Source organism: Mustela putorius, unplaced genomic scaffold (genome assembly GCF_011764305.1).
Source record: "Mustela putorius furo isolate JIRA1106 unplaced genomic scaffold, ASM1176430v1.1 tig00003913_pilon_pilon_pilon, whole genome shotgun sequence".
In the NCBI taxonomy this organism is placed as follows: domain Eukaryota; kingdom Metazoa; phylum Chordata; class Mammalia; order Carnivora; family Mustelidae; genus Mustela; species Mustela putorius.
Window position 1 is genome coordinate 12,120,251 of NW_025422060.1, and position 27,887 is coordinate 12,148,137.

The following is a 27,887-nucleotide window of genomic DNA, read 5'->3' on the forward strand; positions in this document are numbered from 1 at the left end:
CAATTTCAAGTTTTGAGCCTCCGATGTGATTTCTACTATCTTCTGGGTAGGGCGGAAGCTATCTGTAGGTCTGATTATCATTCATCCTGATTCTGTCCTTCATGTTTGAGACTATCAAGAGGGGAAACACACAAGAATTTCTTTTGAATCCAAGAGCAAAGGCTATCTTTTGAAGGCTGCTGTGTCTGCCTCATTAACTGTAGCAAATTAATGCAATCACATGAAATTCTTCATTGTGAGGGACGGTCAGGAAAGATCAGCATTTCCTTTTAAGGAAAGGGATTTGATTACATGGAGATCAGTATCTCTCCTTTTAATTTTTTACGATAAAAAATCCCCACACTTGACTTGGGCAACCCTGCAGTATTAAATTTCTTATAAAGTGCTTCTTGTTACTTTTAATGCCAATATGAAGTATTTAGTGTAATTGATCAATAGATACACTTCATTCTAAACTTTTGAATCCAGGTCACGATTCAGTACAATGCTAGGCTCATTTCTGGCATAGAGACATAAACTGAATTGTTTGGTGTATTGTTGTCACTTTTTATGAGTGTTTTTGGACAGCAGTTGTCCTCAGAATTAAAATAGCTTATCTCTGAATTCTAAGCAAAATGCCAAGCAGTCTAGAAGCAAACTTCCTAGGACAGACAGTCGCAGGAAGCATGACTCATCTGCCCGGGAAGTATTTAAGGAGATGCCATGATGATGAAAGTCAGCTCAGACCCTTTGCTCCTAAGACATAAAATCTCATCAGCTTTTCTCCAACCAGCAAATGGGATTTTAACCACCATGCCTCTTAGATTCAGATATAGAATCCCTGCAGCTTTTGTTGCAAGAAAACCGAGATGCCAGGGACAGAAGCCGGGCTCTCCTTACATGGGGCCAATCTATGTTCATCACAACTGGAAAGGCTGCTTTGGAAACTAAAATTCTGCACTCACTGCAAAATGTTTTTGAAAGCAAAAATTAATCCATCAAATTGTGTTTATGTATAAATAATCATAAATAATGTTTACTATCATTTAATAAATAATATTTATTAGCTGAATATTACTCTAAGCCTTTCATCTGTGTGACCGAATTTAAAATTCCTAGAATCTCCAAATAGCAGGTACCACTGTTATCCCCATTTTAGAGTTCTGGAAACTGAGGAATGTAGAAGTTCAGTAAGTAAGCCCCTCAAGAATAATTTATTGTTCCCTTCATTGATAATCATATTTTTAAAATAGTAACTGTCAAATCCAAGGATACAATAAAGTCTTCATTCTCTGTAATAATGGAGAAAAAATAACTTCTAAATTGTAATAAACATATGCAAAACTCCTGTTTGTCAATCAAATCAATATATTCTTCACTATATTTAACAGAGCTTCGAGTGAAGTAAGTGGACTAATATGGTAGCTTTATCACTTATCCTTTGTGAAAATGTCAAATGCATGAGTGAAGCAGCTGTGGAGAGAAAGCAAGAGGGAAATTAAGTGTCTTAAGAAATGAACCCTTAGGGGCACCTGGATGGTCCAGTTGGTTGGGTGTCCCGACGCTTGGTTTTGGCTCAGCTTGTGACCTCAGGGTCATGGGATCGAGTCCCGTGTCAAGCTCTGGGAGTGGCGCCTGCTTGAGATTCTCTCCCCCCCTTTCCCTTTGCCCCTCCTGCTCACTCCCTCTCAAAAAAAGGAAAAAAAGAACCATTAATATATCTCAGCCTCTTCTCCACCATGTGACCACTCTACCCCCATCTAATCCTCAGTCCACTTCTGCTGACTTTATCTCCTGAGGACTCTTTTTTTTTTCTTTTTTTTAATTTTATTTTTTTAAAGATTTTATTTATTTATTTGACAGACAGAGATCACAAGGAGGCAGAAGCAGGCAGAGAGAGAGAGGAGGAAGCAGGCTCCCTGCTCAGCAGAGAGCCCGATGTGGGGCTCGATCCCAGGACCCTGAGATCATGACCCGAGCCGAAGGCAAAGGCTTTAACGCACTGAGCTACCCAGGCGCCCGCACCTCCTGAGGACTCTTGAATCCTATTGCATTCTCCCTCCTCAGCGTGCGAGGAACCGGCGTCTCTCTCACCTGGACCGCAACAGCCCCCTTGCTGGATCTCCTCCGTTACATCCCCTCCCTTCAATTTTCTCTTGAAGCCAGAGTTTTTAAAGGTGCCGATCTGATTGTGCCATTTCCCCCATCCACTCCTGGAAGATCTCTTGCGACACTAAGGGTGCTCCCTGACACTCCTCACACAGCGCCAGTGCCTGCGAGACTCGTAGACTCCTTAGGGCCTGGAAGCCCCCCACTGGGCGGTTCTGACAAGGATTTTCTCCTCCAGTGGACTCTAGCCAGGCTCCTCTGAACCTTTTTCCTGACTACATCTTGACCTTGGCCAATAAAAAAACACAGACTCCTGGCATACATGACTTCACCCTCTCATCCCTACTTACCCAAACTAAAAGACTTCAACAAACACTAATGTAGTTTCTAACAAGGTCACACTGCTTGGAAGACCCTACCCCCGTTAAAGGGCCTGCTTGAGAAAGCTCAGCGCTGTCAAGAGAATATATGATTTGTTCCAGCCAATACTTGAGGATAAGCCCCTGACCACCCTTTCCCAGAGCACTAAGAAGGGCTTGCAATCCTGAATTCTTCCTCTGTCCCTTTGAGGTGTGTGTGTGTGTGTCTCCTACAACTCAGCTGGGGAGTGCCTTTCTCAAGGATCTGAGAAGCATACCTTTGAAACAGAATCATCAGGAGGGATAGGACATTGGTCTCCCTGTCCCTGTGGAAGGGCAGAATCTTAGCTTCCGTCACTGCTGGCCGGCACACACAACTGGCCTCACCACACTGACCCTGATTAACCTTTAGCCATTGCTCACTTCCTTGCCTCCTCCAGCTGCTGGCCCCCTCCTGACTCCCTCGCTCTCCCTTCACAGTGTCCCGTCACCTCTGTACAAACTGAAATGGAGGGCTGTTCCCGCTCGATCCCCCTGCAGGACCGTGTTAGTGATTAAAATCTATCTCTGCCACTTTAACTAGTGTCCAGCTTTATCTGTGACAGTTCCTCGACCACAGCTTCCCTTGGTGAAACTTTCTGCTTCCTTTGAACTTGCTAAGTTACTCTTCCTCGGGGAAGCCTTCTCTGACCTACAGATGGGCTCTGTCCTCCCTCTTCGAGTCTTTGGAGAACCCGATAACATTCCCTGATACCATTTAACACAGCTTGTAATTAAATTTGTATTGTGTGCTAAATTGATTACCATCTGTCTCCTCAGTGAAGACAAGGAAAACTGATGCGAAAACAGTTGTATTTCCACAGTCTATGTGTTAAGATGTATTTGGATGACTAAATGAATGGATACATGAATGAACAACACTTACTTAGGGTAGTAACAGCTTGAGGAAATACCACAGCAAAAACTGAAAAGCACACCAAGCTCTGTTTAATGGTGTTTAATTCAACATTTCTCAAAACTTACTAGAATTTAGTTCCCTTTATTTGTGAAACATCTATCAATGTTTGTGGCGGAGAGAGTTATGTGGTTTCCCCAAATCGACTTCCCCTTTGTCTGGGTTCCTGAATCACTATGTGGAAGGCAAGGAACACCAGCATGGGTCTCTAACAAGACTGAGAAAGAAACTTGCAATATGTTAAGCATCTGAGAATTTATGAGTCCTTCATAACAACAACAGCCCGAGTTACCTTAACTAATCACAATATCACAAGGGCCTGATGGAAAACGTTGCTCAGGCTGCAGACTTGGAAAACAAGAGTGCAAGACCGGAAGCCTCCATTTTGGTCCATTCTTTCACTTGAAATGCGTGATTTTGTCATTGGAAGAGGACACGGGAGTATAATAAATAATGATAGAAACATCTGGTGCACAAGATGACATCAGAAGAAGGATTTGGCAAGAGATAAAACGCATCTGACAAAGACTGGAGGGAAATGCATTTGACAGAAGTCACTGGCGTCATGAAGGGGAAGGCTTGCGAAGTGGAAGGCCTGGAAGGGTATAGAGAATGGACTGGAAGACGGTAGCGGTTAAGGTGCCAGCTAAAGATGGGGCAAGAGAGTTGAGAATCCTGACATGAAAATCGCAAAGTAAATCTGATATTTTTACATAATGACACAAACAGCATGACCGTATCACCAGGCCTTGGTGAGACAAAGATGTGATTCACCTGCAGCAACGGAAAAATGAGATTTAACCCAAAAGGAAATCTTTACTAGCACTCAAAGGTACATGTTAAGAAGACACGTCTTAAAATAGTTCTGATTTCCCAGGAGAGAGCTTTGAAGAGGGGGTAAAACATGCTGCTGGAGTACAAGTGGGCTGCAGACAGTGGTCTCAAGTGTGGCCCGAGGGCTTGGGGGGACTCTCTCTACTGAGATTCCCAGAGACTTTGATTGAGTAGGTCTGGGCTGATGTCTAGAAACATGTTTTTCTAACAAGATCTCCAGGCGACTCTGGAATGCAGCCAGTTATAAGGGCTTCATCCTCCCCCACTGGCTTCTTCCTCAGCTGAGACTACACAAGTGCAACACAAAGAGACACATGGTGGTGGCAAAGGGGAGATAACTTCAACCATCTGAATGTCTCTCCAAAGTTTAAATGGAAAAAAAAAATGTCATTTGATAAATTCTTTAAATGCTCTCCTGTCTCAAAAAGTAAAGAAAATAGGGGCGCCTGGGTGGCTCAATGGGTTAAAGCCTCTGCCTTTGGCTTAGGTCATGATCCCAAGGTCCTGGGATCGAGTCCCGCATCGGGCTCTCTGCTCAGCAGGGAGTCTGCTTACTCCTCTCTCTCTGCCTGCCTCTCTGCCTACTTCTGATCTCTGTCTGTCAAATAAATAAATAAAACCTTTAAAAAAAAAAAGTAAAGAAAATAGTGGAAAGAAGTACTAGTCTAGACTTATTCTGGACAGCAAAGAAGTGGTTGTTATTGTAGAACAAAACATTAGGAAACAGCGATCAATGTCCCTTGAGCCTACGATATTTTACATACCAGTCATGGGCCTGAGGTTTTAGGGATTCAACCTCAAAAGGAGATATGAGCCCATGGACCAAAACAATTAGCAATTAAAGAAAAAAGAAAAGCAATAGAGAAAAGAAAGAAAATTCAAGAAACATGATAAATTCTAATAAAATTAAATTTTGTCCAGAAAAGCTAGGAATAACTTTGGGGGCAATAAAAGAGGAAACCTCTGAAGAAATCAAGTAAGAAGGAACCATGGGGCTATATAAAAGCTTTTTGACAGTTTTATGAGCCCACAGACAAATTAGCTACACTCTGGGAAACAGCACATTTAGAAAAAAAAAATGTCTATTTTTTAAGCTATGATTAGGGCAAAAGAAAGATCAAAATATGGATAGATCGACACTTGCAGAAGAGAGCATAATGTGATAAAGGGAAAAACCGAAACATGCCTAGTAGAATTTTGAAACTAGAAGAGACACTGAAATCCAATTTATAAGATTAAGACAGGCAATTCCTTTAAATGCATTTCTGGGGCTTAAGTGAATTACCTCCTGCAGTACTGAAAGGTACAGTCCCTACAGAACAAATTGTGTAATCTTGTTGAATTCATGAATGTTTAAGAAATGTTTTAACACGTCATCAGAGCCGTACTCAGCGATTCTGCCTCTGCTCCCACACAGCATCTATGAGCAACGCTGGCCAGAGGACTGGACTTCACTGCTCCTGGCCAGAGCCGTCCTACGGCCCAGAGGAGTAGCTATCGATAGGTGGGCGAGATCCATGCCTTTGCTGTCAGGCTCAAAAGTGAGCTCCCTGTGCTGGGCATTTTTTGCCAAAGGAGGCCCGTTTGTTGCAAGAGCTTGGGGCAAATGGTCATGTGGAGTCATTGTTGGTGGGGCCGTATGGAAGCTAAAACGGTGAGGTTGTAGGCACGCAGAGGAGAGAGATGGGAATGGCGTATACTCCTGCAGGGAGACGCCACCAAGCTGCCTTTGTTCCTGCCCTTTCCCAGCTTTTTAATTAATTGCGTGTGTCGTGACGCTTCTTACTTTCCTCAGACCAGAGCCCTTTCACAAAGCTAATGCTTTAGTTTGAGCGTGTATCTGCAACCAACAGTATAAAGCACAACACTAAAAAGTAAGAGGACCGTCAGAAAGCTCAAGCGAAGATATTTCAATTTCCAAACTCTAGGAAAGATTTATTCTGGCATCTCATAGGCAAAAAGACTGACAGTAATTCTTGGAAAAATTCGAAGTTGGACACTAATAATAATTTGTCACAATGTAGCAAAGAAAACCGTGATTATAGTAATAAATGGCCAGTACTTATCTATGAAGTAGACTATAGTAACACAGACTTTTCTCTGTGACAGTATCACTAGGATGGTAGGTCCAAGGGCTCGCGGACACTCCCTCATGTCACCTCTGAGGATGACAGAGAATTTTGAGTATATACATAGAGGATGTGTGGTGTCATGGCTAAAAGCACTGGTCCAGCATCATAGGGCCTGGTAGAATGCCTGGCTTTGGCACCTCTAATGTTTGTGACTGTGGACAACCTGTATTTGCCTCAACTGTCTCACCTGCCAAATGGGTAATATTTCTTACATTATAGTGTTGCTGTAATAATTACCTCCAAATAATAAGTGTTCAATAAAGATCAATTATTATTGCCAAGTTTTTGAACAGTGCTATCCCTAAAGTGTTTAATAATAGATCATTTTAGGGATGTCCGATTGACTTAGTCAGTTGGCCGTCTGACTGTTGATTTTGGCTCAGGTCATGATCTCAGGGTCCTGGGATGGAGCCCTGTGTTAGGCTCCATGCTCAGAATGTAATCTGCTTGAGGATTTTCTCTCTCCTTCCCCCTCTGCCCCTTACCCTTGCTTATACACACACTCTCTCTAAAATAAATAAGTAAATGTTTAAAAAAAATGGACGATTTTAACCAAAGAAACACACCATTTTGGAGTATTTGAAACAGGTACCATCTGACATTTTTATCAATTATTTTTGAAGAAGTAGGAGGCCAATGTCAATAAGTCTATATGCAAATGAATAATGTTCTACAGACCAAAGAATCGGGGCTTAGAAGGCTTATGATGTGTTTGTATTCTCAGGCAAAACAGTCAAATATAACTTCCTAGGAATAATCTCCCATGTATGGCTATATGAAGCTATTATAGTTCCTGTAAATGTGACCTGGAGAATACAAGTATTATATTATAACTTGATGAACAATAAGCCCATATAACCTCAGCCTATGAAACCAGAGTATCTGAGCCAGATGATAGAGTTCCAGCATGCCTGGTCCTAGTCAGCTTCATTGGAGTGTCGAATCCAAACCTGAGCCACATTTTAAGAGACACTGACAGGGGTGCCTGGGTGGCTCAGTGGGTTAAAGCCTCTGCCTTCGGCTCAGTCATGATCTCAGGGTCCTGAGATCGAGCCCCATATCAGGCTCTCTGCTCAGTGGGGAGCCTGCTTCCCTGTCTCTTTGCCTGCCTGTGATCTCTGTCAAATAAATAAATAAAATCTTTTAAAAAGAGAGAGAGATGCTGACATACAAGAGAATATGCAGAGAGGGTGTCCCCTGAGAGCTTGCCTCATGAGGACCAGCGAGGGAAATGCAGGACAAGGACTGGAGAAAAGAAGCTCTGACTTCATGCTATTCCCTCGGGAAAACTTGGCAAATCTATGGGCTTAAACTCCCATCTACACTCACTGTGCTTCTTGACACTGTGGCCTCTCGCTCCTGCACCTACTACCCTTCAAATACTGGTCTGCCCAGAGTCACATTGATCACGCCGAGATCCCTCTTGATCCCCTGAGAGCCTCTCACCTTGCCCATCACAGTCACCTTCTGCAATGCTCTCTGCCCTCAGCATCCATGACACAACGACCTCAGGGTTTTCCTCCTTCCTCTTCCCCCACACTCATGCTCCAGGCTGACCTCACATATGCCCGGGCTTCCCTGCACATCTCTGTGCTGATTTCTCCCAAATCCACCACTTTCATGTGTATATTCAAACACTTATTAGAAGTCCCTTCTATGCAGAGATCCAGACTCAAAATAAAAATTAAAAAATTGAAATGCAGTTGTAGGATACACAAAGAATCCTTAAGGTTGACTTCCCATAATTGTATGGGCAATATCATCTTATTCCTTCAGGCAAGTGACCCTTTCTCTCATTGAATTTGATTTCCAAATCTGAATCATTTTGTTTTGCCCAGAAGACAAACAATAAAGGATTTGCTTCCCAGTGGGATCTCTACCAACCCACACCCCTCAGCAAGGTTGGCCATAATGTCTGACCAACACCTAATCAAGTTCTTTCGTAATTTTGGCTTTATTAATTCAAAATAACTCAATTCTGGCTGCCATAACAGTCATTCAACTGGGATCTGGCTCAGTTACTTGAAAAACCCTTCAACTAGAAGTTATTAAAATAACGGAAACTAGATTTTGTGTTTATGGCTTTTCTCTTCTTAAGTAGTTATTTGTGCTTTTAAAATTTCCATCATAGACCAGCCATTGTAGGAACTGCTCTGGTCCTGCCCCTTGGCTTACAGAAATGGAAAAAATCTCCTCCCTCTGGCAACAGTGTCATTCTTTGGAAGGCTTTGCTGAACTTTTGGTTCTCATTCTCTGTTTTTGCTGCTTTCACCATCAGTGTTGCACAAGATACATGGCATGCCTCTAACGTCATCTATGAAGGGGCTCCACTGAGCTGCTCTGCGGTTGCTGGAATAAGTATCTTCATTTGACAGTTTTTGGACACCTCCAAAAAATTATCTGATGGGCCTTTTTGCTACCCTTCCTTCCTCAAGTAAGTCCAAAGAGGTGGAAACCAGTCCCTGGAAAAGTTCCATCTCATTTCCTCCCCCACTCTTTCTTCCAAAGCCTCTTGAAAGTCCAGGTCAAAGTTTCCTCCCCCTGCAGCTTCGGCTGTTGTCCTCTCATCAGATCGCTCTCAGGGTGCCTGGCGTATCACCACACACACAAGGCCATGAGTTCTCTTTTGGTTTGTGCTCAGAGGGGTAGAACTGCAGTGAATGCATAGGAATGATACAAAACGGTCCATCTGGAGTTCAGTTCTTTCTCACCAATTAACATCTCTCATTAGGTTGATGCTAAAATATAGCTGCGAGAGTTAATTCATCCTGAACTTAATGACTTCCTATTAAGATCCCAACTGACCTCACACCTCAGCAGGAGACAGCTCACACCTTCCAAACGGCATGTGGGCGCAATCACAGTTGGCAAAAATGCAGTAAGATAAGTGGCTCTGTTTGTAGTAGGAACAAGGGGCTTTGAAAGCAACTCTTCCATTTCCTCTAAAGAATGAGCAAGATCATATCATGTGAAGAAAAGAAAAGGGTATCTACTCCAGGTAAATGCAATGGGACAAGGGTGCCATGAAGCTTGTAAAGACCGTCTGAACACTAGATCAAGAAAAATGGGCTTTCAAACCATTGTCAAGTTCATGCTTGTCATATTTTCTTTGAATACTAGTAAACATCACTTTCTAGTGGGGAAACTCTATGGCTACAATTCTATAATATTGAACTCTTCTAAATACAAAGCAAGATTTCACCCAAAAAAACTATCTCTCAGAACTAAGAGACTCCCTATATTTAGAACTCCCAAGTCTCTCGAAGAACAGGCAGCTTTCTCTTTGTTTCCCCTTGTTTTTCTTTTTCTTTGTTTTGAAAAACAAATGGGTTCTTTGGAAAAGATAAGTTAACTTCAAACAGTCTCAATCAACACTCAGTTTCCTAAAGAATTGGTTAAAAAAAAAGTAAGAAAATTTTGCAAAGATAAAGGATTTTTTTTTTTCTGAAAAATTGGTCTTTAAAGTTACAAGGGCTGGATGTTTGAAGTCTTTGTAAGCAAGACTTCGAAAAATCACTGATCACCCTAAGAAGAAACCCACTAAGTCACTGTGTTGTAGATAGGTAGCATGGGTTGGGGGAGATGTCCTAATGCTATCAGAGTGGGTACTTGTCACTTTAGAAAAGACTTGTAGTGAAAACATCATATGTAGATTCAAAAGTATTATATATGAACAACATAGAACAATACGAAAATGGTGTGTTAAGTGAACTTAAAAAGTGATTTTATTAATGATGAGAATTTGATGTCAAAATACTGTTAGTGGTTTCAGTAAAATTATCTTGCAGAGTGTGGAAGTGGAAGCCATAATTTCTAAACTAATATAATCACTTATATAATTTTATATATGAAAGCATAATTATACTCACAAATTAAGCAAAATAAGTAGGTGCCTAATTTTTCAAGCTATAGCCCTAAAAAGTCACACATGAAAGTTAGCAAAAAAGCTTTTAGGAATAAAGTATCTTTTTGTTAAAATAAGAGATTATCGGATATCTAGTTCTCAAGCAGTTTTCATTGAATAGCATCGTATACAAAGAGTCAAATAAATGCTACAGGTGGTCATTATCAGAACAAATAGAAATTTCCATTTTACTGAAAGAAAAATTAACTGAAATGCACTTAAATTTAAAAATAAAAACAAGGTTCAAAATCATGATTTCTAGTATCAGGCAAATTAGGTATTAGATAAATCCAGGTACCCAAACATTTTCGGATATCCTGTTTATAGACAATAAACATAAAAACAAGTTAACACAAAATTAACACAAATTAGAAGTTATTCCTTTACTCCTGGATTATTGAAATAATAGGAGGTCAGTCAGCCCAGAAATCATATTGAAACCAAAAAACATAGACAATTCTCTGTGTATATAATTTAGTAAATTAGATATCCTTAATAGTAACATGAGGCAGTGAAAGAGACACGAGATATACCTGTTGAAATACCATAGGTAGCTGGAGGAGTGCGGATGCATAGAGCCACACAGATTCAGTTCTACAGAGCACGAGGATTTCTAGTTTGGCTTGCCTAACTTGATCTGAAAATGCAGTGGTTTATTTAGCTTCAGAATACATACCTCTAAATAGTCTGTCAAGCAGTTTACGTGATTTTCCAATTCAAATGCTAAAAATGTGTAATTCACCGTGTTGCCAGTAGTTGCCTGGATGGTCCAATTGCAACGCTGATTGTCCGAATAGGGACCTGGGTAATGTATACTCTCTAAGAGGCCGTAGGTTCGGTTCACAATCGTCACGTTCCTACATGCTGAAAAAAGGAACCAGGATTATTGAGAACCACCATCATGTATTTCATTGTTGCTCCCAGATGGGTGAGATTTTCCTTTAAGAAAACAACTAGGGGGTTTCGGAGAGGGCAGTTGGGTTATGGACTCGGGGGAGGGTATGTGATATAGTGAGTGCTGTGAAATGTGTAAGCCTGACGATTCACAGGCCTATACATACATTAATAAAAATAATTAATAAAAAAGAAAACTAGATTAAAGTATATACATAGTTTATATATTATGTATTTGTATATATTATGTATATATATAGTATATATGTTTATGTGTGTGTATATATGTATATAGTACAACATTTTTATAGTGAAAGGGTCTCCACTTAGTACAAACATAAAATAATACTTCAGTGAACTCATAAATTTTAAAGTGCCATGAAAATTGCCTATTAGGCATCAAATTCCCGTGAACTGGTGGACAGCAGACTAACTCAGCACTACTCAGAAAGCAGTCTGATTTGTTTATTTACAAAAGTACATTAAATATTCTATGCTTCTGTTTTTCTAACTTCAGTGTTTGGAAGGAACAGAAATCCTGACCTTTAAATTCAACAGCTTAAAAACACGAAGTTCTATGTGAATGCTAAAAATGAGTAACAGCATGGCTTTGTTGAACATTCAAAAGTCAGCATGAAATTCACAAGAAAGGCTCCATTATTGCTCTAGTTAGTCATCGGGAAGGACCAAATGAATGGAGGGAATGCAAAGGATATGAAGAAGAAACGAAAATCTTAAATTCTGAAAAAAGTCTTCCATCTACGGGTGGCATTTTCCTCAGCTGAGTTTGCAACAACACTATGCCAGGTACCTCAAGGTGTGGCTAGTCCCGGGAGTCAGTGCCAAACACAACCCAAACTAAGGGCTTGAACAGGGCATATACATCCCTTTTCTCAAACCTTGTCCACATTGTCTGTATAATGTGTGATAAAAGAGAATGAGAAAAATAAACATTATATTAAAAAAATAGCCTCTGAAAAATGTGGTTCATATATGCATTTCTACTACTATAGTGATGACTGACAGATGACTAGAACATTATACATATAATCTAAATAAACTAGAACATTTTATATATATATATATATATATATATATATATATATATATATATATATAAAATCTTTGGTATGGAAAAGTATACCTTTGTAGCTCTTCAGAATCTTTCTTGCTAGAGCAGGGGAATACTCAAACTATTTCTCATTAGAGAAATTTCTCTATTCTCATTTCTCTATTCTCTATTCTCATTTCTCTTTTTGTCCACAAAGGAATTCTAAAGGACAATGTCATGGTCTTAAATCCCTGTGAGAAGTTACAGCAATCAGGCAGAGAGGCAGTGTGTGCCACGATGCCTACAAGTCTGGGCAGAGGAAAATATATTCCATGAAACCATATGAGCTGCTCTCAGTGCTCAGAAATTCTACTATTTGCAAACCTCCAATTTCATATGACAAATTTTACAGAAAATCTCACAGGTTAGCTCTGATTTTGCCTTTAAGGACCTATATCCCATGTACGCTGTTACTCCTTCAGTGTTCCGAAATTACAAGAGAAAAATAAAATAATCACAGGAATAAAAGGGAGGAATCTTTAATAAATAATCAGTCTATAACCAAGAAGAAAATTACCACAGCAATAATAAAATTAGAGACATGATTACATGTTTGACCAAAAAGATCTATTCCTGAGAGAATTTAGGAGAGCTTTCCATAGACTATGCTGAAGTTCTGAAGAATAAAAGCATTTTATCATTAAAACTCAGTATTCAAAACTAGAATTCAGCCTAACCTTCAACTGTAAGTGAATGTGAATATTTGCAAATTCATACATAGTCAAGATCAAACATTAATACGCTTTCAATGAATTCAAGGGGATTTTGTGTGTTCAGTTTATGATCTTGTGACTTGCAATTCTATTTTTATGTAACTGTGTCAAAATACAGATAAATTTAGGTGTAGTGGACAAGGAATGTATTTTCTAAACCACAAGTGTTTATTAAGTAACATAAATTCAAGGAAGCCTTGTTTTCTTTAAATGTCCATATTGAAACTAACATTAGAAAGTATTTAGTTCTAGGGGCGCCTGGGTGGCTCCATTGACTGGGCGACCGACTCTTGATGTCAGCTCAGGCCATGAACTCAGGGTGGTGAGATGGAGCCCTGCTTCTGCTCTGTGCTGAGCATGGAGACTGCTTGGGACTCTCTCCCTCTGTCCTTCCCCCTTCCCCCTGCCACTTGCTTGTGTACATGGGTGTGCACACGTGCACACTCTCTCAACTCTCAAAAAAAAATTAATTCTAGACCTTGAGGACGCTTTCATAATGGCGTTGTTTAATCTCCTTTTAAGAAATCATGGAACCTCAGAGAAGAAAAGTGATCTTCTCAGAGATTAGGAGCCAGGAAAAACCTCTGGGCTCCTTGACCCTTTGTACAATATTCTTTTCATTCTACCATGTGGCCTCATAGGAAAGTAGATTTTAAAATGACATCTCTACAATGACCAGCTTTTTCCACAATAAAGACTGTACTAGCAGCACCTGGGTGGCTCAGTCAGTTGAGCCTCCACTCTTGGTTTCAGCTCAGGTCACAATCTCAGGGTCCTGGGATCAGCTCTCCATGGGGCTCTGTGCTTAGCAGGAAGTCTGCTTCAGATTCTTATTCTCCCTCTGCCCCTCCCCCCACTTGCTCATTCTCTCTCTCTCTCTCTCAAATAAATAAATAAATCTAAAAAAAAAAAAAGAATGTGCACTTTACATCTGATTTATAAGAATATAGTGTCCTTTGGGACACCTGGGTGGCTCAGTTGGTTGGACGACTGCCTTCGGCTCAGGTCATGATCCTGGAGTCCTGGGATCGAGTCCCGCATCAGGATCCCAGCTCCATGGGGAGTCTGCTTCTCTCTCTGCCCTTCTCGTCACTCATGCTCTCTCTTACTGTCTCTCTCACAAATAAGTAAATAACTTCTTAAAAAAAAAAGAATATAGTTTCCCTTAATAAAAATTAAGATACCATTTGTCGCTCCTGGGAGGCTCAGTGGGTTAAGCCTCTGCCTTTGGCTCAGGTCATGATCTCAGGGTCTTGGGATTGAGTCCTACATCGGGCTCTCTGCTCAGCAGGGAGCCTGCTTCCTGCTTCCTCTCTGCCTGTCTCTCTGCCTACTTGTGATCTCTCTCTCTCTCTGTCAAATAAATAAATCTTTAAAAAAATAAAAATTAAGGTACCATTTGAAGTACAAGACCAAAAAAAAACCCAGTGTGGGAGATACTATGTGCAATGGAATAATGTCTAATTAGAACAGTGTAATGTTTGATAAAATGAAAACCCATCTGCTGTTAACCTGCTATGCTGATCTTTAGCCAAATGGCAGCACTCTCAGCATATTAAATACTCCATTTTGTATAGCTTACCACATGCTTTAACTATATGGCATTAAATTTAATGCTAAGCACTTTTCTGTCAAGTAGAATTAAATTTTCTCATAGAGAGCAAAGATTTATTTCAATTGCTCAAACCAATGGGTTATTCTCATTTCCATTTGTTTCACTATCAGGAGATCGAGGACCCACCAAAGGCACGGGGCCGCCAGAATGCATACTTACTCTGCTGGTATTTGGCTAGGAAGCCACCTCCTTGTTGACCTTCATCTGTCCTGAATTTTAAAAACATGCTGTCTCCACTAGAACGGATGAGAGGCGGTTTTTCATTCCCACAAAGCTGACTTAGCAAATGAGAGCTGGTACTTGGGCCGTCATACACCTTTAACGAAACATTTTAAAATGTCAGAGGATTGTGGCCATAGACATTATGAAAAGGACTCCCAATTCTTAACAAGTGGGAAAATACATGAAATGCACGACATAACAAAAGAAGAGCCCTGAACCAAAATATCAAAATATTTAAAATTATATTTAAATGTCTATAAACGTAGGTAGTGAAGTTGGGCCATTTAGCCATGGCTGTGTATAATGATAAGGGGGTAAACCCAGGCTGAAATCTGAGGGTTAAAAATGAAAGACTAATATGTATTTTTGAGACCATAGCTATTTTCAGCAGTTCTCCTTGTTTTTGATTTCACAGTTTATAATTTACAACATTGTAATACATTTTTTATTTGGTTTTTTATTTCATGGTCAAGGATGGATTGCTGTACTTATGAAGTCCTACCTGATGACTTCAATTATCTTCTCTAATTCACCAATATAGTCCTCTACATTGTTATTTTTTTTAAAGAATATGTAGAAATGACTCCTTTTGGGAGATTTTAATCATATCTTAACAGCCCATATTCAATATATTTTAAATACTTAGTATACCAATCCTTTCAATAATACCTGCCAACTTAGAAGGCTGTCATTTTCATCACATTTTCTTTTTTCTCTTTTCTTTGGTTTGAGCTTTTTATGTGGATATTTTAAGTATTCCTCTTTCCCGAATTTCAAAGAGGGAAAAAATGGGAGCAGTGAAGTAAACCAATGAACCCCATACGTACCGCCAGATAATCCGACGTGCAGTTTGGGTGATGCTCCAAGTGGAAGTCTTCAAATTCCAGTTCGAATGGGCTGCCATGGCTGGATTTCAACCTCCAATAGCATTCAGAGCTGTGGTAGTAGGGCATCGGGTAGTTGGGAGAAGTGAACACGCCAGTGGGAGTCGTGAGATTGCCCCCACATCCTACAGGAGAAAGAAATGAGATGACCCAAATGTTTTTCTTCTTGGTAAAATGGAATTCTCCTACCTATATCAAACTGGGGTTACTGCTACTCTCTTTTGTGGCAGAACACAACTGCGTCTCCAAAGAGTAGCTAGCCTATGTCAACATCCTTTCCTTCTCCTAATCATGATGACCAGCTTAAGGAAAGATATCGTGGAACCAGGATATTTCCACTTGTTCCATCCTCGAAAACAAAACTAAAGCAGCGGCTGTTAATTCAGAAATATTTGTAATGTTGAAGTTTAGTACAAGACAGTAATGACAAAATACAGCTGAAAAAAAAAACTGGATGAAAGCATGGTAGTCAAGAAACCAATCAGACCAGATTCTCCAGGAAAGACAGCTCTTTCCCATTTACCGGTCAATGATCCATCCCAGTTAACTGAGAATCCAGGCCCTGAGCCAAGGAAGTCACTCTTAAATTGTAACCATAGTTTGTTGCTGTGAGAGATGATTCTTGGAGGTGGATTTGAGCCACAGTATGTTCCCAGGGATGGCGAACTTTCATAGCCTCCATCTCTGTGGCAAAACACAGATGAGATCATTTATTGGTTATTGATAATATTACTGTATAAACATTTAATATTATTTGAACTTTGAGATTGCAACAGATCAGTTTATGTCAGTCATCCTTTCTTCAGAATACTCCAAGTCACAATTTCAAGTTTTCAATTTTTCACTTTATTAAATAGCATTTGAATGGCTTAAGAAGGAACATCATTTTTGGCTCATGTGACATTTTATATAACCAATTTCAAGCTGAGAGAAGCATCTGGCAAATGTGTCAGAGAATACAGAGAATGAATATGTAGAAATTACATACATAATATGTAATGGGATAAAGAAACCATAATTATTAACAGTATAAACAAATTTTGCTTAATTTTACAGAGAAAACTGAAATGTTTTCCTTCTATTTTGAATTTTTCAAAATTTAATCTTATATTTGACATATTTAGTAAAATTTTGAAAATAATTCTTCCCCAAGAACTTTTGGGAGTTTTATATCTACTTTGTAATCTGTAGTTTTTTCAAGCTTAAAAAAAAAAAAAAACGGGGGAGTTCACTCAACATTAAAATCTAATGATTTAATTATTGTAAACTTAGAATTCATGTTATTTTGGCATGAGATGATACAAATGTGATTTATTATTTTAGTGCCTCACTTTACATCATAGAATAAAATAAAAAGTATAATATTCTAGGCTTTCAAAAAGCCAAATACAAAATTTAACCAAATACACACCAAAATATTAGTCTCATTAATTCAATGTAATGATCTGAGTAGATAGCAACATATAGGTTAACTTACTTTTACTGCAAATATAACTTTTTAAACTCATTCTCTCTAAATACCAAAGAAGTAAAGAAGAAAAGGTCTCACACTAAAATTCACAAGCCTAGACTTTTATTAGTTGAACACAAAAAACTTTCTAAAAACTTTATGGTTGTTATCTTACCATCATTTTTGTGATATAATTAGACCGAATGGACAATGAACAGCCTAAAATCTAAATTTATTTTCCCATAAGGAAGGTAGGTTTTTAATAATTGCAAGGATCTAATTTCACAGTAGTAGTACATCTATTTAATCTGTCCAAATAAAATCTGGAGTTTATTTTCAAATATTTTCAATAAAATAATCACTTCAAAATAACCACTGAAACTTATACAATTTTCTGGTTTTCTTCTGTTAAATCAGGGTCCACATGGCAAGCTTTGTATCTTGCAAGAAAGGGCACAACAGTCCGCTTTAGAGAGAATTTCCATGTGTTTTCTTTACCCTTTCCAGGAAAGATTATGAATGAAAACCAATAACAGAAAAGGTGATGAAATAAAGGTACTTACCTGATTTCCACAAAATCTATACAGTGCCCACCAATGGCCTCCTCCAAAGAGAAATTTGTGAAGTGTAATGCAATCTGTTGGCTGGTTTCCACCGTGATCCTATAAACGCATTTCCAATTGCTGGGATAATTATCAGGGAAGTTTGGAGAAGTGAAAGTCCCAGATTCTTCTGTATAGTCTTCCATGCATGCTGTGGGAAGAAATACAGCATAATGGAGAAAAGAGAAAATAACAGGCTATATCTATAAGACATTCAATGATACACATTTCATCAATTTATGCCAATGTACTTGATTTTTAATAGGCCATTGAACATTAAATAATGATTTCCTTTCAAAATAAAGATTTTTTTTAAATCTCAAAGGCAAAAATAATTATTAATAGTAAGCCTAAGAGGGGCGCCTGGGTGGCTCAGTTTTTAGACGTCTGCCTTGGGCTCAGGTCATGATCTCAGAGTCCTAGAATCGAGTCCTGCATTGGGTTCCCTGCTCTGCGGAAGGTCTGCTTCTCCCTCTCCCACTCCCTCTGCTATGTTCCCTCTCTCACTGTGTCTCTCTCTGTCAAATAAATAAATAAAATCTTAAAAAAATAATAGTAAGCCCAAGTAAGCTATGTAGTACAAATCGTTACATATATCCTAACTTTTTAGATCTTGGAAGTGTTATAATGTTTTAATTTATGCACATTAACCTAAACATTAAACATTAGGCTCAACCATGGAAATCATAGAGGGGCGCTAGAAATGATTCAGTTCTGTCCTTTTCATAACCTTCCTTTAAAATGGTTTTCATTGGGATGCCATCGGTTAACTGGCTGCCTTCGGCTCAGGTCATGATCCCAGCGTCTTGGGATGGAGTCCCACATCGGGTTCCTTGCTCATCAGGGCACCTCCTTCTCCCTCTGCCTCTGCCTGCCACTCTGCCTGCCTGTGCTCTCTCTGACAAATAAATAAATAAATAAATAAATAAATAAAATGGTTTTCATCAAAGCATGCATTTATGAATAATGACAAAGCAGGTATCTTGGCCACGTGAAGAATAGAAGGTAAGTGTCGGGAATCAGGCTGAGCTTGAATCAATGCCTCCCTCAAACACGGACAAGCTATGTGATCTTGGGCAGATTACTTCACCTCTCTGAGCCTCATCTCCCAAATGGGGATGGCAACTATATTTGACTCTACATATATGTGTTAGAGAATTGCATAATTAAATGGCTTGGCACATGGTATATGCTCAATAAATGGTAGTAATTGTCATTATGTTTCAAAATAGTTCAGAAAAGTGTAGAAAAAGTAGAACATAAATGATAAGGAATAAATCAGATCATTCACATTAAACATTAAGATACTTGGAGGGGTGCCTCTGTGGTTCTCTTGGTTAAATGTCCTGCTCCTGATTTCAGTTCAGGTCATGATTTCAGGGCCATGGGATGGAATCCTACATCTAGGCTGCTGGAGAGTCTCTCCCTCTCTCTCCCTCTCTCGCTCTCAAATAAATCCTCAAAAAAATAATACTTGGACAATTTTATGCTGTAATTCAGCATTAACTGTTCTACTTTTAAGAGTTTTAACTTCACCTATTCAGTCCATCAGGCTCTATATTTACCAACCACCCCACTCAATCTCCTATGCCCTTCAAATCTGAGATATTTTCCAAAGAAAATCCAGTTTCAAGCATTTTTAATGTAGTTGCAATTGTATCTAGTAATAACATAAATCTAGGTAGGGTCCAGGAGTCGACACAGGCCTCCTACTAAAAGGTTCTGAGGGAGAATAAGCTATTATACTTTATTAAGGGTGAAAAAAAGAAAATGAGGATGTTTGGATGTCTAATTTCCCATTTGTTGCTGAATAATCACAGTCAGAAGAGAGGAGCCACTGATATTGAGAGTACAAAGATGCAAAGAGAATATTACAAGTCCTTGGGGCACCTGGGTGGTTCAGTTGTTAAGTTGGCTCAGGTCATGATCCCCAGGGTCCTGGGATCAAACCCCACATCCAGTTCTTTACTTAGCAGGAGGCCTGCTTCTCCTGCTCCCACCACTTCCCCTACTTGTGTTTTCTCTCTCTCTTGCTCTGTGTCAAATAAATAAATAAAATCTTAAGGAAAAAAAAGAAAATATTACAAGTTCTACTACCTATGTATAACCCTCAGAGGAACAGTACTCATCCAATATTGGACTTACTCTATTTTAAACAGCAAGCCAGCAAGGTTTTACTTTATTGAAAAAAATTGAAAATGCTATTTAACTTCAATTATGAATACTGCATAGGTTTCTGCAGTTTGCCAAGAAATATTCCTTCAAGGAGGAAGGATGGAAGGAAAGAGGGAAGGGGAAGGGGAGGAGGAAGGCGGGTCGGGGGAGAGAGGGGCAGACAGAGGGGGTGTCGAAGTGGTCTAGTAAGTATTTCAGATCAATAATGAGTATTACTACGATAACAGTTCATGGATCAAATGTACATTAAATGAAGGTTATGACACAGTCTCCCTGAGCTGACAGAACTGGCAGATTCATTGACCACCCCACATTCAGATAGTTTTAGCCAGTCGGTCAAATATCTAGAGCAAATCTATATGTCATTTGTTCTTAGAGATAATATTTCATGCTTACCCACTCTACTTCCAGAAGGGAAATACAACTGTACTGGATATTTCTAATGCAACTTGCAATTAGTCTGCAGGTGAATGGTTTGTATGAGCAGGATCTCATGTAAAAGAACCAATTCAACAAATATTTGAGAAGTAATGATGATTTATTTTCCTGTACCTTGTCCATATGCAAGGGACTACTGTGCCACAATTGGTATTTGTTTTTTAACTCCTACTGAGATTTTGACTTACTCATTAAGCTTCTTTTCTGGCACAAGGGTAAACATAGTCCCTTATGTATTCAAATGGTCCTCACACTGTTCCCTTTGAAATGTTTTATCTAACAATTTCCCTTCTACCCCAACACACCATTAAACAAATAAACTCAGACATCATTTAAAGTCAAAGTCAAATATCACTTCTTCTGTGAAACTTCTCCACATCAAGCAGAATTAATTTTCTTGTGCTCAATAAAACTTTATGCAAATACAATTTAAGCTCTCAAAATATGGAATTGTGGCTGTCTTTATGGGAGTACATTTCCTCTACTGTGCCTGAAAATGTGAACAGGACCTTATTAACAATTATTAACTGTCACTTACCAGTGGACCAGAATACCTCTAATAAATATTTGTTAACATTTTATTACAAACTGAGAGGGTGGGGACAAGTCTCTATTTTCTTCCCACTTTCTCTCTCCCCATCCTATTCCCCCCTCCACTTTTCTTATCTCATGTTCCTGCTCTCTCTCCTTCCTATTCCTTTACTGAGTAGGTTAAGATTCTTTAATGTTTTATCATGTTTATTCAATCTAAACTATAGAAATCTCTTCTTCGAGCCATGACAAATAACAAGTACTAAACTAGCCCCTCTCCATAACAACTATGAAACTGGGCAAAATATATGAGGCACCGGGCAATGGGCAGTTCAAGATAGTGATTCTTGACAGACAGAAAATTCATGAGGTGGAATTCTATTTCCTTGGCTCTTTATGCAGAATTTTCTGATCACAGCAGTTTGCTCAAGTCCAAGCAGTAAATGACAGGTTAGCTGAGGAAGCAGGAATCTGAGTTTAGGGCTGTCAAAAAAGCTGGGACTGCAGGGAAATGTAGGGAAGAATTATACAGAGAGGAAGACCAGCCATCTGTATAAAGTTCCCCGTGTATTCTTGCCCGAGCCTGGGCTGGGCATACATGAGGTGAGTTCAAAAGGCATGCCAGAGAGTAGCTGCTGCTAGGCTGGATACAGAAACCAGGCAATCCTGGGAGAGTATGGAGTTCTCCCCCCATCGGAATCCCCTCTTTTACATGTCAAATACCCATCTGAGACCTAGAAAGGCCACACCTTAGAAATGAGGACCATGACCAAGAGTAAGCTTTCCTTGAATTTCCCTACTAAAGTATAAGTCTTGACAAGGCCTGTAGGAGCGAAACTTAGAGGTTGAGACCTACCTAGTTAGAAGGACTTGGGAAACACCAGAGGATTTTCACAAATATGCCTTAACAAATACAAAATACAAACCTATACAAGTATATAAAACAATCAGCTAAATATTGAACTGCCATAAAGCTTCAGAGAAAGAGAAAGCAGTCTTTACACAAATCATTTACCATATCCAGTATAAAACTGAAGAGCTGTTATTTGTTAGAGAAAAATTAACTATTTTAGAGAAATATAAATTTCAACAGTACATTAAAAGGATTATTCACCACGACCAAGTGGGATTTATTCCAGGGCTGCAAGGTTGGTTCAACATCCGCAAATCAGTCAATGTGATACAACACATCAATAAAAGAAAGAACAAGAACCATATGATACTCTCAATAGATGCTGAAAAAGCATTTGACAAAGTACAACATCCCTTCCTGATCAAAACTCTTCAAAGTGTAGGGATAGAGGGCACATACCTCAATATCATCAAAGCCATCTATGAAAAACCCACCGCAAATATCATTCTCAATGGAGAAAAACTGAAAGCTTTTCCGCTAAGGTCAGGAACACGGCAGGGATGTCCATTATCACCACTGCTATTCAACATCGTACTAGAGGTCCTAGCCTCAGCAATCAGACAACAAAAGGAAATTAAAGGCATCCAAATCGGCAAAGAAGAAGTCAAATTATCACTCTTCGCAGATGATATGATACTATATGTGGAAAACCCAAAAGACTCCACTCCAAAACTGCTAGAACTTATACAGGAATTCAGTAAAGTGTCAGGATATAAAATCAATGCACAGAAATCAGTTGCATTTCTCTACACCAACAGCAAGACAGAAGAAAGAGATATTAAGGAGTCAATCCCATTTACAATTGCATCCAAAACCATAAGATACCTAGGAATAAACCTAACCAAAGAGACACAGAATCTATACTCAGAAAACTATAAAGTACTCATGAAAGAAATTGAGGAAGACACAAAGAAATGGAAAAATGTTCCATGCTCCTGGATTGGAAGAATAAATATTGTGAAAATGTCTATGCTACCTAAAGCAATCTACACATTTAATGCAATTCCTATCAAAGTACCATCCATCTTTTTCAAAGAAATGGAACAAATAATGCTAAAATTTATATGGAACCAGAAAAGACCTCGAATAGCCAAAGGGATATTGAAAAAGAAAGCCAATGTTGGTGGCATCACAATTCCGGACTTCAGGCTCTATTACAAATCTGTCATCATCAAGACAGCATGGTACTGGCACAAAAACAGACACATAGATCAATGGAACAGAATAGAGAGCCCAGAAATAGACCCTCAAATCTACTATGGTCAACTAATCTTCGACAAAGCAGGAAAGAATGTCCAATGGAAAAAAGACAGCCTTTTCAATAAATGGTGCTGGGAAAATTGGACAGCCACATGCAGAAAAATGAAATTGGACCATTCCCTTACACCACACACAAAAATAGACTCAAAATGGATGAAGGACCTCAATGTACGAAAGGAATCCATCAAAATCCTTGAGGAGAACACGGGCAGCAACCTCTTCGACCTCTGCCGCAGCAACATCTTCCTAGGAACAACGCAAAAGGCAAGGGAAGCAAGGGAAAAAATGAACTACTGGGATTTCATCAAGATCAAAAGCTTTTGCACAGCAAAGGAAACAGTTAACAAAATCAAAAGACAACTGACAGAATGGGAGAAGATATTTGCAAACGACATATCAGATAAAGGACTAGTGTCCAGAATCTATAAAGAACTTAGCAAACTCAACACCCAAAGAACAAATAATCCAATCAAGAAATGGGCAGAGGACATGAACAGACATTTCTGCAAAGAAGACATCCAGATGGCCAACAGACACATGAAAAAGTGCTCCATATCACTCGGCATCAGGGAAATACAAATCAAAACCACAATGAGATATCACCTCACACCAGTCAGAATGGCTAAAATCAACAAGTCAGGAAATGACAGATGCTGGCGAGGATGCGGAGAAAGGGGAACCCTCCTACACTGTTGGTGGGAATGCAAGCTGGTGCAGCCACTCTGGAAAACAGCATGGAGGTTCCTCAAAATGTTGAAAATAGAACTGCCCTATGACCCAGCAATTGCACTATTGGGTATTTACCCTAAAGATACAAATGTAGTGATCCAAAGGGGCACATGCACCCGAATGTTTATAGCAGCAATGTCCACAATAGCCAAACTATGGAAAGAACCTCGATGTCCATCAACAGATGAATGGATCAAGAAGATGTGGTATATATACACAATGGAATACTATGCAGCCATCAAAAGAAATGAAATCTTGCCATTTGCAACAACATGGATGGAACTAGAGCGTATCATGCTTAGCGAAATAAGTCAAGCAGAGAAAGACAACTATCATATGATCTCCCTGATATGAGGAAGTGGTGATACAACATGGAGGCTTAAGTGGGTAGAAGAAGAATAAATGAAACAAGATGGGATTGGGAGGGAGACAAACCATAAGTGACTCTTAATCTCACAAAACAAACTGAGGGTTGCCGGGGGGAGGGGGTTTGGGAGAAGGGGGTGAGATTATGGACATTGGGGAGGGTATGTGATTTGGTGAGTGCTGTGAAGTGTGTAAACCTGGTGATTCACAGACCTGTACCCCTGGGGATAAAAATATATGTTTATAAAAAATAAAAAAAAATTTTTTTTTAGAGAAATATAAATCATAGTCAAGAAAAAATGTGACCTTGTGACTCAAAGAAGGCCAGATATTAGATTAGCAGACAAAAACTTTAATACAACTACTAGAAATATGCTCAAAGACTTAAAGAAAAATACAGCCTCAATGGTAAATACATAGAAAATCTTGGCAATACAAAGGAAACTATTAAAAGAATCATATGGAAATTCTATAATTTAAAAGTACATCAACTGACCTGAAACTAATAATAATACTATATGTTAACTCAACTGAAATTTTAAAAATAAAGTGTATTAATTGAGATTTAAAAATTCATAGATGGGCTTAATAGAAATTTTGAGGTAGAAGAAAAAGGATCATTGAACTTGAAGGTGTATGAATAGAAATGGTTTAATCTGAAGGAAAAAAAGGGGGAATGTGCAGAAAAATGAACAGATTCTCAAAACATAGAAAAAAAAAATTACCAAATAGTTTAGCACACATATAATTGGAGACCCAGAAGGAGAAGATAATGAAAATAGGTAAAAAAGAAAAAATATAGTGACTAAAATTCTCCCAAATTGACTTAAAAAATCAAATTAGCTTCAAGGAGTTGAGTTAATCTTAAGCAAGAAAAACAAAAGAAAATCACACTTGGGTACCTCAAACCATTGAAAAACAAATACAAGAAAAATTAAGGAGCCAGAGGAAGAAATGACACATTATATACAGGAAAACCATGATATGCATAGTAGCTGGATTCTAATTAGAAACAATGGAGGCAAGAAGAAAATGGAATATATTTTTAAGGTGTTGACAGAAAAGCAGTTTAATTACCCAGAAAAAGTGTCTTTTTTAAAAAACTTTTAAAAAAGATTTATTTATTTGAGAGAGAGAGAGAGAGAGCATGAGTGGAAGTGGCAGCAGGAAAGGGAGAGAGAATCTCAAGCAGACCCAATGCTGAGCATGAAACCCAACTGGGGGCTCCATCCCACAACCCTGGTATCATGACCTGAGCTGAAACCAAGAGTCGGAAGTTTAACCAACTGTGCCATTCAGGTAACCCCTGATAAAGTTTTTTCAAAATGAGAGTGCAAAAAGATCATTTTTAGAGAAACAGAAGCTGAGAGAATTCATCACTAGAAGACCTATACTACATGAAAAACTAACAAAGTCGTTATGTCAAAGACAAATTACACCAGAGGGAAACATATATGTTTAAGAAGGACTGAAGAAAGCCAGAAATGGTAAGCAACTAGATAAATGTAAAGATTTCTCTTCTTCTCATTATTTCTTTAAAAGAAATAAACTAATTTAAACTAATCATTTAGAGCAAAAAAAAAAAAAAGTAAGGTGGAGTTTATATTATAATTAGAATTAAAAAGATACAATTAAAGTAGCATTAAGAAGAGGCAGACAGAATTACATACTGTTGTGGGGTTATTATATTTATAATGTGAGAAGTGTGTGAGATACAGTATCAGGTATAAAATATAAGGTGTGAAGTGAAAGTAGCAGCATATTAACTCTAAGCAGACTTACTGATATGCTAAGAAAGTATTTTGTTAGGCCTTGAGCAAATACACAAAAAAGAAGTATAATAAAAAGTTAATGAGAAGGGCACCTGGGTGGCTCAGTTGGTTAAGGTCAGTCAGCTCAGGTAATGATCTCAGGGTCATGACCTGGAGATTCACATCAGGCTCCATGCTCAGAGAGGAGTTTGCTTGAGATTCTCTCTCCCTCTCCCTCTGCCCCTCCCCCTGCTCATGCTCTAAATAAATAAATAAATAAAAATAAATCTTTTTTATTAAAAAAAGTCCATGTAGGCAATAAAATGGAGTATTAAAAACTTCTGTAAGCTGAAAAGAAAAGAGAATAGTAGCAAAAGAAGAACATCTATGAAAAACCCAAAGCTAACATGACACTTAGTAATAAAGGATTAAATGCTTTCCTGTTAAGATTGAGAACAAGGCCAATATGTTTGATTTTATCTCGTCTATTCAACATAATACAGAAGTCACTCACCATTGTGATAAGGTGAGAGGGAGATATTGGAAAGGAAAAAATATAGCTGTTATTATTCACAGATATGATCATCTATGTTGAATATACTAAATAATCTATTAAAAAGTTACTAGAATAACTGATTTTAACAAAGTTACAGAATACAAGGTAAATATACAAAATATTTAAATATTAAATATAATTTAATATTAAATATACAAAAATCAATTTAGCTTGCAATTATGAGCCAATTAAAAAATGAAAGTTAAAATATCATTTATTTGTTTTTTATTTTTTTAAAAGATTTTATTTATTTACTTACTTGTCAGAGAGAGAAAGAGAGAGGGTGCAAGCGCACATGGACCATGAGCCGGGGGTGGGGGGCAGTGCAGAGGGAAAGGCAGGCTCTTATTGAGTTAGGAACCCAATGCAGGACTCAGTCCCAGGACCCTGGGATCATGACCTGAGCCAAAGGCAGATGCTTAACCAACTGAGCCACCCAGGTGTCCCTAAAACATCATTTATAAACGTATAAAAACATAAAGCACTTGATAATAAGTTCAATGGGAATGTGCAAAAACTCTATCGTGAAAACTTTAAAACATTACTGGAAGAAATTTTAAAATATTTGAATAAAGGGAGAAGTAAAATATGTTTATGGATTGGAAGACTCAATTTAAGATGCACTTTGATCCTGTACTGATCTATAAATTCAATATATTCTCTATCAAATTCCCAATAAGTTTTGTTTTGATTTGGTTTGATGTAGTTTTTTAAAGTAAAACTTGAAAAGTTGATTCTAAAAGATCTATAGAAATGTAAAGGATCTAGGATAACCAACACAACTTTGAAAAACCTGGAGGACTTATACTTTCTGATTTTAAGATACACTATACAATTATATAATATTGAGTCCTATAGAATAGAATAGAGATTCCAGAAGCACACCCAAACATGCATGGGCAATTGATTTGCAACAAGAATGTAAAAGCAATTCAGTGAAAAAAGGAGAATCTTTAAAACAAATAGTGTTTGAACATTAACTACCATTTGTTAACTTGGACACATAATTCATATCTGATATAGAAAAATTAGCTCAAATGGATCATAAACATAAATGTGAGACTTCAAACTCTAAGACTAGTAGAAGAATGTACAAGAAAAAATTCCTCACAACTTTAGCAGGCACAGATTTCTTAGACGAAATACAAAGAACACTAAGCAGAAAAGGAAAAAAGGACATATTATACTTCTGTTCTTCAAACAACACTGTTAAGGCGGGGTAAGGTAATTTCACACAAAGAAAATATTTGCAATGCATTTATCCGAAAAGGGACATAATTGTTTTCAGAATATATCACTTAAGACAACAATAAGACAAATTATGCAAATAAAAATGGACCGGTGATTTAACGGGCAGCTCATAAGAGATGTATAAATTGTCAATAAGCATGTGAGAATGTTCTCA

General features: G+C 38.4%; 1 protein-coding gene across 1 annotated transcript in view; it reads right to left on the reverse strand.

The window, feature by feature from the left end:
- Window positions 1-27,887, reverse strand: part of CUBN (cubilin) — a 261,490-nt gene that overhangs the window by 169,602 nt on the left and 64,001 nt on the right. The window contains exons 23-27 of the mRNA XM_004757571.3: window positions 17,725-17,914; window positions 16,235-16,395; window positions 15,655-15,836; window positions 14,765-14,921; window positions 10,949-11,136 (exon numbers count right to left, since the gene is read on the reverse strand). Of these exons, the coding sequence (XP_004757628.1) occupies window positions 10,949-11,136; window positions 14,765-14,921; window positions 15,655-15,836; window positions 16,235-16,395; window positions 17,725-17,914 (878 nt within the window). The remainder of the gene's footprint in view (window positions 1-10,948; window positions 11,137-14,764; window positions 14,922-15,654; window positions 15,837-16,234; window positions 16,396-17,724; window positions 17,915-27,887) is intronic.